We start from the raw sequence: 16,711 nt of genomic DNA, 5'->3' as shown, positions 1-16,711 counted from the left end.
GATTGCAGGCATGAGCCACTGTGCCCAGCCGAGTTTATTTATTTATTTTTACTATTTTTTTTTTTTTTTTTTTTGAGACAGAGTCTCACTCTCACCCAGGCTGGAGTGCAGTGGTGCAATCTCGGCTCGCCACAACTTCCGCCTCCTTGGTTCAAGCGATTCTCCTGCTTCAGCCTCCCGAGTAGCTGGGATTACAGACACCAGCTAATTTTTTTTTGTATTTTTAGTAGAGATGGGGCTTCGCCATGTTGGCCAGGCTGGGATACTAAAGTTTTTAAATCCTAAAATCTGGTCTGTCTCATGGTAGATTCAGGTATCTTTTATTGTAAACTCTCATTTTTAATGAAATACAGATATATGATTGTGAATAGCACTTTAAATAATTTAGAAATGTTAGATACTAGACTAATAATTACTTTACTCATAATGATTTTTTATTTTTATTATTTTTTATTTTTATGGGTTCGGGGGTGCAGGTTTGTTACATGTATTGTATAATGGTGAGGTTTGGGCTTCTAGGGTACCCTTCACCCAAATAATGAACACTGCACCCAATAGGTAGTTTTTCAGCCCTCACCTTTTCCCACCCTTCCCACTTTTAGAGTCTATAGTGTCTATTATTCCTCTTTGTATGTCTATGTGTATTCACCCATAATGATTTTTAATGGAATTTTACTATATCATAGCCTTTACCATGTTATTTTGACTATATGACTCTGTCTATATACCTATATTTTTAATTTTAGTCCCCCGGTTTTGCACACGTAAGCGGTCAGAAGTGTTTGACAAGCACGGAGATAATGAGAATTCAAAGGGAGACAGACTTTCTCAAGTAAGTATCACATTCTCTTTACTCTGTCTTAAATCCTACAAAGATACATCATGGTCAAAGAGAATTTAAAGATACGACATTTTTGCCCACCTCCAACTTTTTTTTTTTTTTTTTGAGACAGAGTCTCGCTCTGTCACCCCGGCTGGAGTGCGGTGGTGCAGTCTCGGCTCACTGCAACCTCCGCCTCCCAGGTTCAAGCAATTCTCCTGCCTCAGCCTCCCAAGTAGCTGAGATTACAGGCATGCGCCACCACGCCCAGCTAAGTTTTGTATTTTTAGTAGAGACGGGGTTTCACCATGTTGGCCAGGATGGTCTTGATCTCTTGACCTTGTGATCTGCCCGCCTCAGCCTCCCAAAGTGCTGAGATTAGAGGTGTGAGCTGCCACACCCAGCCCCAACTTTTTAAATTAAATATTTACAGCCTGTTAAAAAGTATAATTGACATACAGTAACTGCATATGTATTTAGAGTTCATTTGACTCTGTATGTATGTATGTATGTATGTATGTATGTGTGTATGTAACCATGACACTGTCACAATCAAGAAAATGAGTAAGTTCATCCCTGCCAAAAATTTCCTACATTGTACCCTATTTGGTAACCCCTTCCTTTTACCCCCGCTCATCACAGGCAATTATTGATCTGTTTCTTGTCACTATAGTTTAACTTGCATGTGATTCAATATGTCAATGAAGTGACTTAGTGTGTACTCTTTTCTGCTGGACTTCTTTCACTCAGCATAACTATTTTGAGATTCATCCATGTTGTTCCTTGTAACAAACATCCATTTCTTTTTATTGCTGAATAACAGTCCATTGTATGGATATACCACAGTTTGTTTATCCATTCACTTATTGATGGGAATTTGTGTTATATCCAATTTTGGGCTATTACAGATAAAGTTGCTATGAACATTTGTACAAAAGTTACTGTATATACAAAAGTGATCCAGTCTCATACCTGGTCTCTAAATAAATAAATAAATTGATAAAAATTAACAGATACAATAAAATAATTTTTAAAACCCCAAAGTCATTATGTATACACGTTTTCATTTCCCTTGGGGCAAATACCTTGAAGAGGAATATGATAGGTATATATTTTTTTTAAGAAACTGCCAATCTGCTTTCCAAAGTGATTGTTCCATTTTACATTCTCACCAACAGTAGAGGAGCATTCTCTGTATCCTTACTAACTTTTATTTTTATTTTTTTGATCATTCTAATGAGATTGTAACAGTATCTCATTGTGGTTTTTATTTGCATTTCCCTAGTGACTAATGATATTGAGCCTCTTTTCATGTGCTTATTTCCATCCACACATCTTCTTTGGTAAAGTGTCCTTTCAAACTTTTTGCCTTTAAAAAAATGCATTATAGGCCGGGCGCAGTGGCTCACACCTGTAATCACAGCACTTTGGGAGGCTGAGGTGGGCGGATCACCTGAGGTCAGGAGTTCAAGACCAGCCTGGCCAACATGGTGAAACCCCGTCTCTACTAAAAATACAAAAAATTAGTTGTGCGTGGTGGTGGGCACCTGTAATCCCAGCTACTTGGGAGGCTGAGGCAGGAGAATCGCTTGAACCCGGGAGGCGGAGGTTGCAGTGAGCCAAGATCGTGCCACTGCACTCCAGCCTGGATGACAGAGGCATGCGCCACTACACCCAGCTAATTTTTGTATTTTTTAAAGTAGAGATGGGGTTTCACCATGTTGGCCAGGCTAGTCTCGAACTTCTGACCTCGGGTGATCTGCCCACCTCAGCCTCCCAAAGTGGTGGGATTATAGGCGTGAGCCACCACGCCCAGCCAAGTTGAGGAATTTTTTACCTGTTTCCAATTTGCTTAGAGTTTCTTTTTTAAAATCAGGAATAGATGTTGGATTTTGTCCAAAGCATTTTTTCTATTTATTGAGAGGATAATTTAGTTTTTCTTTTTCTGTTTATGTGGTGAATTACAATGATTGGTTTTCAAATGTTAAGTCAACCTTACATTCCTGAAATATATCTACCTGAAGTGTTATCTATTTTATATAATGTTGAATTTGATTTGCTAAAAGGTTTTAAAGAATTTTTTTTGCCAGCATTTGCATAAGGGATATTGGGGGATTTTCTTTTCTTGTTAATGTCTTTGTCTGGTTTTAGTATCGGTATAATTCTAGATTCATAGAATAAGTTAGGAAGTGTTTTCGCTCCTTCAACTTCTGAAAAAGTTTATGTAAAATTGGTGTTATTTCTTCCTTACATATTTGGTAGAAATTCACAAGTGAAATGATTAGATCTGGAATTTTCCTTCAGGAAGATTTTTTTTCAGGAAGATTTTTAACTACACGTTAGATTTCTTTAATAGATATAAGTACATTTATATTTATTAATATTTTGGAGTAAATTTTAGATTTCATTTGTTCTTTTTTTAGTTTCTTTAATGGGAATATGAAGTTACTGATTTGAAGCCTTTGTTCTTTTCTAGCATAGGCATTTAGAACTATACATTTCCCCTGAATACTGTTTTACTTGCAGTCTCTGAATTTTGATATGTTGTGTTTTCATCTTCATTCAGTTCAAACAGTTTCTAATTAACCTTGTTATTTTGTGGGGAGGACAATGGGTTAGTTAGAAGTGTTTTATTAAATTTCCAAATACTGGAGGATTTTCCTTGTATCTTTTGGGCCTGTCTGCCTTCTTTCTTTCCTTCCTTCCTGCCTTCCCACCCTCTCTCCCTTCCTTCTTTCCTTCCTTCCTTTCGTCCTTTCTTCTTTCTTTCTTAGGGTCTCACTCTGTCACCCAGGCCGAAGCACAGAGGCCCAATCATAGCTCACTGCAGCCTCAAACTTCTGGATTCAAGACATCCTCCTGCCTCAGCCTCCCAAGTATCTGGGACTATAGGCATGTGCCACTACACCCAGCTAATTAAAAAACTTTTCTTTTTTTTTTTTTTTGGCTGGGCGTGGTGGCCCCTGCCTATAATCCCAGCACTTTGGGAAGCTGAGGTGGGAGGATCACTTGAGGCCAGGAGTTTGAGACCAGCCTGGCCAACATGGCAAAACCCCGTCTCTACTAAAAATATACACACACAAAAAAAATTAGGTATGGTGGTGCACGCCTGTAATCCCAGCTACTCGGGAGGCTGAGGCACAATAATCACTTGAAGCCAGGAGATGGAGGCTGCAGTGAGCCGAGATCATGCCACTGCACTCCAGCCTGGGTGACAGAGCAAGACTATGTCTCAAAACAAAACAAAAAGCCTTATATCTGTATATATTTTTTTTTTGTGGCGGGGGTGGTGTTCTCACAAAGTTGCCCAGGCTAGTCTTGAACTCCTGGCCTCAAGTGATCCTCCCACCTCAGTCTCCCAAATTGTTGGGATTATAGGTATGAGCCAGTACACCTGGCCTTGTGCTTATGTCAAATTTATTTACTTTTGGTCAGAAAAGATATGTGATTTGATTGGTAAATGTTCTATGTACACTTTAAAAGAATGTGTATTCTGCCAGAATCAATTAGGTTGAGTTAGTTGATGGTATTGTTTAAGTCTTCTCTATCTTTACTGATTTTCTGTGTATCATGTAATCAGTTATGGAAAAAGCAGTATTGAAATATATGACTGGAATTATGAATTTGCCTATTTATTCTTGCATTTCATTTCTATTGGTTTTTCTTCATGTACTTTGATACTCTGCTATTAAGTACATAAACATTTTGGATTCTTTTGTCCTCTTGCTGAGTTGACCCTTTTATCATTATGAAATAAACTTCTTTAACTCTGTTAATATTCTTTGCTCAAAAGCCTACTTGTTCTGATGTTAATGTTGTCACTCCTGCTTTCTTTTGATGTGTGTGTACCTCCCTTTATTGAATCTATTTATGTCTCTATTTAAAGTTGGTTTCTGGCCGGGCGCGGTGGCTCACGCCTGTAATCCCAGCACTTTGGGAGGCCGAGGCGGGCGGATCACGAGGTCAGGAGATCGAGATAATCCTGGCTAACACAGTGAAACCCCATCTCCACTAAAACTACAAAAAAAAAATTAGCCGGGCATGGTTGCAGGCACCTGTAGTCCCAGCTACTCTGGAGGCTGAGGCAGGAGAATGGCATGGACCCGGGAGGCGGAGCTTGCAGTGAGCCGAGATCATGCCACTGCACTCCAGCCTGGGCGACAGAGTGAGACTCTGTCTCAAAATAAATAAATAAATAAAAATAAATAAATAAATAAAAATAAAGTTGGTTTCTTTTGAGCAGCGTATAGTTAGGCCTAGCTTTTTAAAAAACCATACCTGACAACTCCTATGTTCTAATTGGAGTATTTAGAGTATATATAGAGTATTCTAACTGATACCTCAGTAAATATGAATTTTTTCCACTTTGGCTGGTGTAAGCATGAGCTTCCCAGCCCTGTGTGAATCCTGAAGATTGTTTCCCAGCCCTGTGTGAAACCCCTTTGGTATTTACTTTCTAACCTTGAGTGGTTTCTTCCATCACATGCACTCATCAGTAGTACCCAGGTGAAGACTTGAGGGTGACCCTCTGCAAAATTCTGAAGCTCTCCCTGCAGCTCTTCTCTGGTTTTCTTTCCTAAAAGCTCCAGTTACCTTGACCTTCTGAGACTCCCCGCTGTATGCCCTCAATTCAAATCAGAGGAATGAGATAGTCAGATTACACTTCATGAGCTTTGGGCATAGAAAAGAGGGAACTGTTGTTGCTCTGGCGGGTGGGCCCACGCCAGAGACATGGTGAAACCTTGGTGCCATGGTACAGTAGTGAAGGACTAAATAGGATAAGATTGTGGGAATGAGCTCAGCTCCAACGTGGAGACTAGTGCGGGCAACCAGGCAATCCAGTGCACAGTATCCAAGCCTTCTAGTTGCTGAGGAGCTGTTCAGATCGATAGGTCACAGGATCAGGAGCCAACTTGTCTGGAAAGGCATGGCAGTAGCAGGAAAGGAATTAGGGCAGCCTAATTCCAAGAATGCTCTCACTTTGGCGGATAGCCAGAACCCATTTAGATGAGTGGGAGCTACACGATAGGTCCAGCTGCCTAAGAAATGGGGCCAGATGCTGCTGGGCAGGGCCTGAGGACTCTAAGCTAAAGTGGGCTAAGAGAAAGGATGGGTTTGAGGCACAGGCAAGAAGTCCTGTCCCTCAGACTGGCCTCAATGGCAGAAAGTCAGAAAAACATAATGTAAAAATTCCTGGAATTCCCAGGGCTCACCCTCATACACATCAAATCCAATGTGACAGGACAAGCCAGAGCCCGAGCAAGAAGTGGGGTCAAGGCTGCTGATCAACTTCTTGCCATGATCAAGAAGTGAAATGGACTTGGCTTACGCGGAAAGGGCACCAGAGGGTCCAGCTGCAAGGCCACTATTCCACTAAAATAACCTAGAGAAGTATTTCCTGTCTTGAACTTGTTCCATAGCCCTTGAGAGCAGTCTGCTTTTGTTTTGTGTTTAAAACTGTTTGAACGCTTTTAGATTTTGATCAGTCTTCTTAATGTGGACCCACCAGAACATGGCCAATCGGGAACCTGTTTTGTTGTAGGTGTGCCCACTGCCTTGCCCCCCGGCCATCAGATCCCTTTGCTCGCTTCTGTCAAGAATGTGGCTCTCCTGTCCCACCCATATTTGGCTGTCGTCTCCCACCCCCAGAAGGAGCTCAGGTGAGCAGCAGAGTTCTTAAAAACATCTTTCATTGGTTGATCTGATCTTTATTTGCAGCAGTAACACAGTGCTTGTTACACATGAACCGCACATATAAATACTTGTTGAAGAATTACTGGCTGATTGAACTCTTACACACTCCTACTTAAGCATGGAAAAACTTACTTGCAGTGCTGTGTCTTTTGTGTGGCCCGCCAGAAGCACGGGCTTAAAAAAGATCGAAATCTTATTGTTTTAATGGGGCATGCATGGATAAATAAATGTTTACTACTAATTTGATAGCTCTGTTCATATCCTGGGTATAATAAGGAAATATATTCTAGAAATAAAGAGAAGTACCAATTACTTTATGTCTCTGTATATCTATATATCCATAAGATGCATCATTCTGAACAAAGAATCTATAGATTGATCTGTGTATTTAAATTTAAAAGGTTTGGCTGATTTAGGATAGATAATAATTGATATCTCACTACTAATTTTGTAGATAGTTAAAAAACATATTTGGCTTGCTAAAAATTAAAACCTTCACCAAAATGTGTTCATCTTTTAATTCATCTTGATATTTTGGGGATTTTTTTTTGGACTGGGAATAAAGGGATGAAAATGAAATAAAGGGATCTGTGATATTGAGTGAAAAATTACAATTTTTAAGAAGATAGTTACTAAGAAAAAGTCACTAATTGAGTGAGTTCCAAGTCCAGAGTTTTAGATTCAAGTTATGCCTCAAGCAAGGGGTCAGGTATTAAATGGCTGTTTTAATATTTTTCTAATATATTGCTCAAGATTTTTGTAGAAGTTAATTTAATTTACTTCAATGATACATTTTAAACTCCTTAAACATTTTGCTAATATATAATGGCAGAATCTTAGGGAATAAGGGTGGGAGTCAATTTTAAATAAAAACAGACTATAACACCAAATTGGGCCAAATTCACTGATATGTGTGCAGCTTGTAGAGATTCTGGACTAAATGTGTTAGCAAAAGAAGACGATACAGAAAACAAAATATGAACAAGTCCCATTGGTTGATTTTTCTCTGTTTATACTAGTTGGTGCAATACCAAAATTATTTTCTACTTGCCTGGAAAGGGATTTTCACAACTAACTTCATTTTTACAGGGAGGAATGGTTATCAGCGATTATAAATATTTAACATTATGAACTTTAAAACACCTAGATTGCCCCCCAATTATATTTCTATTAGTGCAACAATAGACTATAATGTATAACAGCTTTGTAATTTAAGCTAACAACCATTTATCGAGTACTTCTGTGTCCTGCTCTGAGCTGGGCTTCTAGGATTCAAAGGGGGCAGGATCCTACTTAGACCCACGACTCTTGGAGAGTCTCAGTGAAGAGATGCAGAGGTGTGTGCTCTCCTGTCTCTTTGCTCTTGCCATGTGAGCTAACCTGTAGGACACCTGGTTGTGCTGAACCCTGTGAATTTCAGTGTTGTCCCGTGGACGCTTCTCAGTGGGTTCCACTGGCACCCCAGCCAGCTTCCCAGATAGTCTTTGGGGCATCCCAGTAGCAACTTTCCAGCAAGTTCCAGCCACATCTCTGTATCTGACTTCCCAACATGTTCTGCCAGTTCCCTAGATGAGGAATTCCCAATGAGTTTCATTGGATCCCAGTGGGCGGCTTTTTCCTTGCCGGCTCTGATCTGTGTCACCTTAGTGAACTTCTCTGCCATCCAGTGGGTGACAACCACACTCAATTCAATGAAGTCTGATTTCAGCCTTGGGTGTGGGGCAAAGTAAGTGCCTCTTCCAAATTTGATCCTCCTTCGGCTCTCTGTCTCAGCCACAGAAGTAGGGGATCCTCCCTATGTTTGGAATTTCTGTATATGTAGAATCTGCTTTACCCATTAGTAGTTAATCCCTGGATACCAGTTAATAACTATTTATATGAACTTTTCCTGTTCAAATTACTTGTGGTTTCTATGTCCTGATTGGACTCTGACTGATACAGAATTGGTACTGGGATTGTTCCCAGGAAATAAACCTGCAAATGGGATTTTGGAAGTGGTTTGGTCTTGTCCTTTGCCTGGGAACAGTGCTGAGCTCCTTGCCAATGGGAAATGGGACACTGGTGATCCGTAGCATGAGGGGGCATCGCAGTTAATCAGGCTGTCACCTGTGGCTGATTGTGATGAAGTGCCAATTGAAGCAAGTGTCTTGAGTGGCCAAGTAGCTGCTGCACTTGACTCTATGGCAATGACAATGACTACAAAAACTGTGGTGGAGGATGTATTCTCCTGAGTCCATAGGAGCATTCACAGAAAGAAAACGACAAGCTCAGGACCTTTAAGTCATGGTACAGGAACCAGAGAGCTCCTATGACAGCCCAAAATAATATATTTCTTGTAGCTCCAGGGTTATATTGATGAAAATCAAACAAAAATTATATTGTATACGTTGGGGACTTATAATGTCTGTTAACTTCACCTGATCACCAGATTTCATATGTGAAAGTTAGGCCATTAATTGAGAAAGGATGGGATCCTGAAACTCAGAGATGGCAGATGGGACCCAGATGAAACTGACAGTCTTGTACGCTTGTCACTCTGTGCCTCACGCCCAATGGATGTAGTTTGCCCTTATGTCTGAGGATGCCCTTCTGTCTGAGGATACCAGCCTTCATTTGCTTGAAATGTTTATGATAACCTCACCTGGGCAGATGGCTTGAAAAGGCATGTTTATTCTCCTCACAGGCGGTTGTGGGTGGTTTAAACCCATCACAACCACCTGTTGCATTCTAGGGACCCAACCCAGCATGCTACAGGAGGACAGGTGCATGCTGTGATCCAGGAGGAAATAACTTACACACACAAAGAAGAGGAAGATTTTACTAATATATAGTGGCAGAGTCTTGGGGAATAAGTGTGGGACTAGATTTTAAATGAAGACAATATGACTTGACATTGGTACAAATTCATTGATATGTGCACACCTTATAGAGATTCTGGGTTTAGTGTGTTAGATAATGCAGCTGCAGTGGCTATAACAGCTTGCTTGGTTGGCTGCTTAAAGCTTGGCCTCAGTAGTGGCCTGTGTTTAATGAGATTGGGATACCAGAACTTTCCCAGGTATATTAGTTTGCTAAGGTTGCCACAGCAAAACCCCACAGACTGTGTGGCTTAAAGAACAGACATTTATTTTCTCATAGTTCTGCAGGCTGGAAGTTTAAGATCAAGGCGCCAGCAGGTTTGGTTTCTGGTGAGGCCTCTCTCCTCGGCTTTCAGACGGCTGCCTTCCTGATGTGTCCTTACTTGGCCTTTCCTCTGGGCACACATCCCTGATATCTCTTCCTCTTCTTATAAAGACATCAGTCATACTGGATCAAAGTCCCACTGTAATGACCTCATTTAACCTTAATTACCTCCCTAAAGGACCTATCTCCAAATACAATCACATTGGGAGCTGGGGCTTCAATATAATGAATTCTGGGGGGCACAGTTTAGTCCCTAACACCCAGCATCATGTGGAGCAGGGAATACAGAGACTTAGGCAAATAGGAAAGTTGGAGTGGGGTTGATACATGTGTCCTGCATCCCTAACTCTTACCTACATTTCACAAGAAGGCCCAGAAGACACTTCAATCACTAAGATATCAAGGAATACATTAGTGAGAGGAGCAGCTGCATCCTTAAAAAGTTCTGTGGCTGCTTTCCTTTGTAGGCCAGATATGATCGTGGGGGATGCTGCTATTTAGATGAGCTCCCTGATCTCATTGGAGCTAGTGAGATCCCAGAGTGGCAGAAGTCAAGTGGCAGCACTTAACTGCCAAAGACAAGGACAGTAATGATGTTTCAGTAAGAGGAATCTGACATGGCATTCCTAGGAATGATAGATGGGCAGCCTCCTAGTGCATCACCTGGTCTCTATAATTGAAAAATGCTAGGTCATGTAGCTAAAAACTGACTTGAGCCGCTGCTTTGGAGAACCAAGTTTCTTACCCAGTTTCCAGACATAAATCAGTTCACAAATTCAGTCTCTTGATTTAAGGGGAGACTGGATCTCCTTAGGGAAGGACCCTGGAGCTTTGCAAGTACATATCATAAGTCTTCCTTGAACACTTTCTCAAGGGGACTTGTTGCTTTCAATTGAGTGACTGTGCACTGGGGAAAAGGAAATGCCCAAATCTTTGGGGGATTTCTAGATACTGGCTCTAAATTCATGCTAATTCTTGGAGATTCAGAACACCACTGTGGTCCCCCAGTAAAGCTGGGACTTTAGGTGCTCAGGTGATAGATGGAGTCTTAACCTCAAATCTGACTTGTAGTTTTTGCTTCATGTATTTTGGGGGTTTGTTGTTATGTCCGTGCTATGGATTGAATCTTTGTGTCTTGGCCAAAATTCATATGTTGAAATCCCGACCCCCAAGGTGATGGTGTTAGAAGGTTGGGTCTTTGAGAGGTAATTAGGTCGTGATGATGAACCCCTTATGAATGGGATTAGTGCCCTTATAAGAGAGGCTCAAAGGAGCTTGTTTGCTTTCCACCATGTGAAGACACAGAAGGTACCATCTGTGAAGCAGAGGGCAAGCCCTCACCTGATACTGAATTTGCTGGCACCCTGATCTTGGACTTCTCAGGCTCCAAAACTCTGAGAAATAAATTTCTGTTGTTTACAAGCCACCCACTTTATGGTGTTTTGTTATCATAGCCTGAACAGACTAATACATTCATATACACTTATAATTGTTCTATCTTCCTGACTATTGACCTTCTTATCATCACAAAATGTCTCTTTGTCTATGCTAATATTTCTTGTCTTAAAGTCCTTTATTCTCTGATATTTATGTAGCTACTCTAGCTCTTTTATGGTTACTGTTTGCATTGTAAGGCCTTTTCTATGCTTTTACTTTCAATCTATTTGTCTTTGAATTTAAGGTGTGTTTCTAGTAGACAGCATGTAGTTGGATCTTGCTTTTTTATCCATTCTGAATAACCTTGCCTTTTGAATGTGATATTTAGTCAATTCCTATTTAATGTCATTATTGATGTGGTTAAATTTACATATGCCATTTTGCTATTTGCTATTTGTATCATGGCTTTTTTGTTCCTTTTTCCTTCCTTTACTGCTTTCTTTTGTGGGTTTTTTTTTTTTTTTTTTTTTTTTTTTGAGACAGAGTCTTGCTCTGTCACCCAGGCTGGAGTGCAGTGACGCAATCTCAGCTCACTGCAAGCTCCACCTCCCAGGTTCACGCCATTCCCCTGCCTCAGCCTCCCGAGTAGCTGGGACTAGAAGCACCCGCCACCATGCCTGGCCAATTTTTTTGTATTTTTAGTAGAGACGGGGTTTCACCATGTTAGCCAGGATGGTCTCGATCTCCTGACCTCATGATCCACCCGCCTCAGCCTCCAAAAGTGCTGGGATTACAGGCGTGAGCCACAGCACCCAGCCTTTTGTGTTATTTCTTTTGTGTTACTTTTAGTGTGCCATTTTAATGCTTCTGTTAACTTTTTTATTATTTTTAAAGTTATCTTAAGCTCTAGAGATTACAATATAGACTTCAATTTATTACATTCTATTTTATTTAATTTTGATTTTTAATTTTTCTGGATACATAGTGTATATATTTGTGGGTACATGAGATGTTTTGATATAGGCATGTAATACATAATAACCACATCATGGAAGATGGGGTGTATCACAGTCCATTTTAGAATAATTTAACTCAATTCTACTAAAATATAGAAATTTCACTCCTTTCCTCTTTCTTTCTTTTTCTTTTCTTTTCTTTTCTTTCTTTTCTTTTCTTTGAGACACAGTCTCCCTCTGTCATCCAGGCTGGAGTGAGTGCAGTGGCACAATCTCAGCTCACTGCAACCTCTGTCTCCTGGGTTCAAGTGATTCTCCTGTCTCAGCCTCCTGAGTTGCTGGGATTACAGGTGTGCACCACCATGCCCAGCTAATTTTTGTATTTTTCATAGAGATGGGGCTTCACCATATTGGCCAGGCTGGTCTTGAACTCCTGACCTCAAGTGATCTGCCCGCCTTGGCCTCCCAAAGTGCTGGAATTACAAGTGTGAGCCATCGCACCCGGCCCCTTTCTTTCTTTTTCATAACACTGCTTAAGTATTGTCTTCCTTTCTTTATCTTTTATGTAATAACCATAAATATTGCATCTATATATGTTATAAACTGAAAAATGCAGTGTTATACAATCTTATGTCATTTAAAGAAGTTGAGATAAAAGTTCTATGGAGTCATTTGTATCTGCCCTCATATTTATTATATCTGGTCTTCTTACTTCTTCCTGTGAACTCAAGTGATCATCTAGTGTCATTTCCTTTCAGCCTGAAGAACTTCCTTCAGTTTTTCTTGTAAGGCATGTCTGATAGCCATTTCTCTCTGTCTTCGTGTATGTCAGAATGTTTATTTTGCTTTCATTTTTGAAGGATGGTTTGCTGCAGATGTAATTCTGGTTTAGCAATTATTTTCTCTTTCAGCCCTTTGAATTTGTCATTCTACTGCCTTCTGCTCTCCATTGTTTTTGATGCGTCGTTTTTTCTCTTGCTACTTTCAGTATTTTCTCTTTGTCTTGGACCTTCAACAGTCTGATTATAATGTGTTTAAGTGTGGGTCTCTTTGTGTTTGTCTTTCTTGGGATTGATTGAGCTTATTGGATCTGCTGAGTATTGGTTTTCCTCCAATGTGGGAAATATTGGCCATTGTTTCTTCCATTCTTTTTCTGTTCCTTTCTCTCTCTCCCGTACTTGTTGCTGTGCTTGATTTTGCCCCATAGGTTTTTGATGTTCTGCTTATTTTCTTCAGTCTTTTCTCTCTGTTCTTCAGAATAGATAATTTCTGTTGAGCTATTTGTTCAAGTTCACTGATTCTTTCTTCTGTTATCCGATCTGCTGTTGAGTCCCTCTGGCGTTTTTTGTTTGTTTGTTTGTTTGAGATGGAGTCTTATCTCGGCTCACTGCAAGCTCCGCCTCCTGGGTTCACGCCATTCTCCTGCCTCAGCCTCCCAAGTAGCTGGGACTACAGGCGCCCGCCTCTGGTGGTTTTTAAAATTTCAGTTACTTTACTTTTCAACTGCAGGCTTTGACTGAATTCTTTTTTTAAAAAAATAATTTCTGTTTCTCTACTGTCCTTCCCTACCAGTCAGATCATTGTCATCATACTTTAATTTTTATCAAATGTGGTTTCCTTTAGTTCTTTGAACATTTTTTAAAAATAGCTGCTTTGAAATCTTTGTCTACTAAATCCAGCATGTAAAGGCACTCAGAGATAATTTCTGTGGACTATTGACTATTTTTCCTCTGAGTGTAGGTCACTTTATTTTTCGCATGTCTCATAATTTTTTTCTTGACTGCGTCAGGTAGTATATTCTAGCAACGCTGGATTCTGACTTTTTTCCCCGAGGGTTGTTGTTTTGTGTTTTGTTTACTTGGATTAAATCTTTAATGTCTGCCTCCCCTGCCAAGGCATGGCCACTAGTGTCAGGCTTTTTATTTTTTTTTAAATTTTTTTTCTTAATTAGAGAAGTAAGGAAACAAAAGAATGGCTACTCCATAGACGGAGCAGCAGCTTTTTTTTTTTTTTTAATTATACTTTTAAGTTCTGGGATACATGTGCAGAACATGCAGGTTTGTTACATAGGTATACATGTGCCATGGCGGTTTGCTGCACCCATCAAGCCGTCATCTAGGTTTTAAGCCCCACATGCATTAGGTATTTGTCCTAATGCTTTTCCTCCTCTTGCCCCCCACCCCCCAACAGACCCCAGTGTGTGATGTTCCCCTCCCTGTGTCCATGTGTTCTCATTGTTCAGCTCCCACTTATGAGTGAGAACATGCAGTGTTTGGTTTTCTGTTCCTGTGTTAGTTTGCTGAGAACGATGCCTTCCAGCTTCATCCATGTCCCTGCAAAGGACATGAACTCGTTCTTTTTTGTGGCTGCACAGTATTCCATGGTGCATATGTGCCACATTTTCTTTATCCAGTCTATCATTGATGGGCATTTGGGTTGGTTCCAAGACTTTGCTATTGTAAATAGTAGAGCAGCAGCTTTTTCTTTCTCTTATATTTAAGCCTGACGTTACCTTTGCGTCAGCATATCTTAGTGTTCAGTTGGCCAGAGATTGTACACAGGCAGCTCCATCCAGGAAGGCCTCCACTCCCTGCTGATGGATCTGTGTGTTGGCTGGGTAACAGTCAAATTCAAGGCTGTTTTCCAGCCCCAGCTTTTACTCTATGACGAGCTCTCTTGCAGTTCTCTACGTGCAGTTCCCATCAGCCAGGGCTGTGTGGGTGGCTTGGGCCTACTCGGGTTTATATTGCTTATGTGCATAGCCTCCAGTCAACTAAGGCTATGTGGAGAGCTATCAAGCCCCTATCATTGAATTACCTCCTGGAACTCCATGTTAAATCCTTGGCCAGTTTGCCAGTCAGTGCATCGATTACCCCTAACAGGCTCATTATCTCAGACTAGGGGACCACTGGTCTTCCTTGTTTGCTTGCCACCAAAATTGTCACCTTAACAGTGCTCCAAATCAAGTGATCCCTGCCCATCAGCAGCCACAAAACTTCTAGTTTTCACAGCCTGCCCTGCCCTGGTGGAGCTACCAAACTGACAGTTAGGGGAGGAGGGGGCAGCCCAGGCAACAACCACCCAGAGCTTAGTGTTCTTTTCTGCAGTTCAGTCATTTTTAGGAACTTCTCAGTTTGTTATCTGCCTTTCAATGACTTTCAGGGTGCTGAAGTGGTTGCTTTTTGACAGCAGTATCTGACTGTATGATTGCTTTTTGTTTTTTTGAGCAGGAGTCTCGCTCTTGTCACCCAGGCTGGAGTGCAGTGACGCGGTCTCGGCTCACTGCAACCTCTGCCTCCTGGCTTCAAGTGATTCTCTTGCCTTAGCCTCCCAAGTAGCTGGGATTGTAGGTGCCCACCACTACGCCCAGCTAATGTTTGTATTTTTAGTAGAGCTGGGGTTTCACTATGTTGACCAGGCTGGTCTTGAACTCCTGACCTTAGATGATCCACCCACCTCAGCCTACCAAAGTGTTGGGATTACAGGCATGAGCCACTGCACCCGGCCTGTGATTCATTTTTGGGAAGAGGATTTATAGACCTCCTCATTCCATCATGCTACAATTTCCTATGGATATTTTTCTCTTTTTTTTGAAAATCTGTCTTTTCTACAATGAACATGTTTTTACTCTTAATAGGAATAAAATAATAAATGTAATTATTGTTATTTTATTTTATATTATTTACTTTTTAATTGACACATAGTAATGGTACATATTTATGGGGTGCATAGTGTTATTTGATACAAATAATGTGTAGTGGTCAAATCAGAGTAATTAGCATATCCATCATAAAGGTAATTATTTTAAAAATTGTTTTACAAAAACAAATCAAACTTTACATTCTTCCACCAAGTACTAACCAAGCCCGACCTGCCTAGGTTTTGAGATCAGATGAGATTGGGAATGTTCAGGGTGGTATGGCCATAGACCAAACCTTACATTCTAAGATCTATTCATACCTTCAGTTTTTATGTGCAAGATAAACCAGACCTTTTCCTTGTGCAGATGGGCTTGTGTGCAGAATGCAGAAGCTTGGTACCCATGAACACTCCCATCTGCGTAGTGTGTGAGGCCCCTCTTGCTCTACAGCTGCAGCCACAGGCAAGCCTCCACTTGAAGGTAATGAAATGTGATTCTGTAAAAACATGAATGAAATACATAGTAATGTTTGAACAGGTGTGTGTCCTTTTTCAGCTGGTGGGATGGGGTAACAATTTTTTTTTTTTGAGACAGAATCTTGTTCTGTCACACAGGCTGGAGTGCAGTAGTGCGATCTCAGCTCACTGCAACCTCCACCTCCTCGGTTCAAGTGATTCTCCTGCCTCAGCCTCCCGAGTAGCTGGGACTACAGGCATGCACCACCACGCATGGCTAATTTTTATATTTTTAGTAGACATGGGTTTTCATCATCTTGGCCAAGCTGGTCTCAAACTCCTGACCTCAGGTGATCCGCCCACCTCAGCCTCCCAAAGTGCTGGATTATAGGCATAAGCCACCATGCCCGCCAGGATGGGGTAACAATTGATAAGCTAATATACATGAGCAAAATCCATTCTCATTTTTAGTAAGGTATGCTGTCCAAGAGTTTAATTTGCCAATAGGATCTATAATATTAAGAGAGATATGTAGGATTGTATTCCTTGAACATGGATTTGGAGGGCAAATTGCACTACAGCTGAC

At 40.9% G+C, this 16,711-nt stretch overlaps 1 protein-coding gene across 13 annotated transcripts in view; it reads left to right on the top strand.

The window, feature by feature from the left end:
• The window catches only part of DZANK1 (double zinc ribbon and ankyrin repeat domains 1), an 84,656-nt gene that overhangs the window by 18,072 nt on the left and 49,873 nt on the right, over positions 1 to 16,711 (top strand). For all 13 annotated transcript variants that reach the window (XM_063659400.1, XM_054468168.2, XM_054468167.2 and 10 more), the window contains 3 exons: positions 747 to 832; positions 6,363 to 6,480; positions 16,037 to 16,150. In XM_063659400.1, the coding sequence (XP_063515470.1) occupies positions 747 to 832; positions 6,363 to 6,480; positions 16,037 to 16,150 (318 nt within the window). The remainder of the gene's footprint in view (positions 1 to 746; positions 833 to 6,362; positions 6,481 to 16,036; positions 16,151 to 16,711) is intronic.

Source organism: Pongo pygmaeus, chromosome 21 (assembly GCF_028885625.2).
Source record: "Pongo pygmaeus isolate AG05252 chromosome 21, NHGRI_mPonPyg2-v2.0_pri, whole genome shotgun sequence".
Taxonomy (NCBI): domain Eukaryota; kingdom Metazoa; phylum Chordata; class Mammalia; order Primates; family Hominidae; genus Pongo; species Pongo pygmaeus.
Note: the sequence above shows the minus strand (reverse complement) of the source record. Positions and strands in the feature narration are given on the sequence as shown.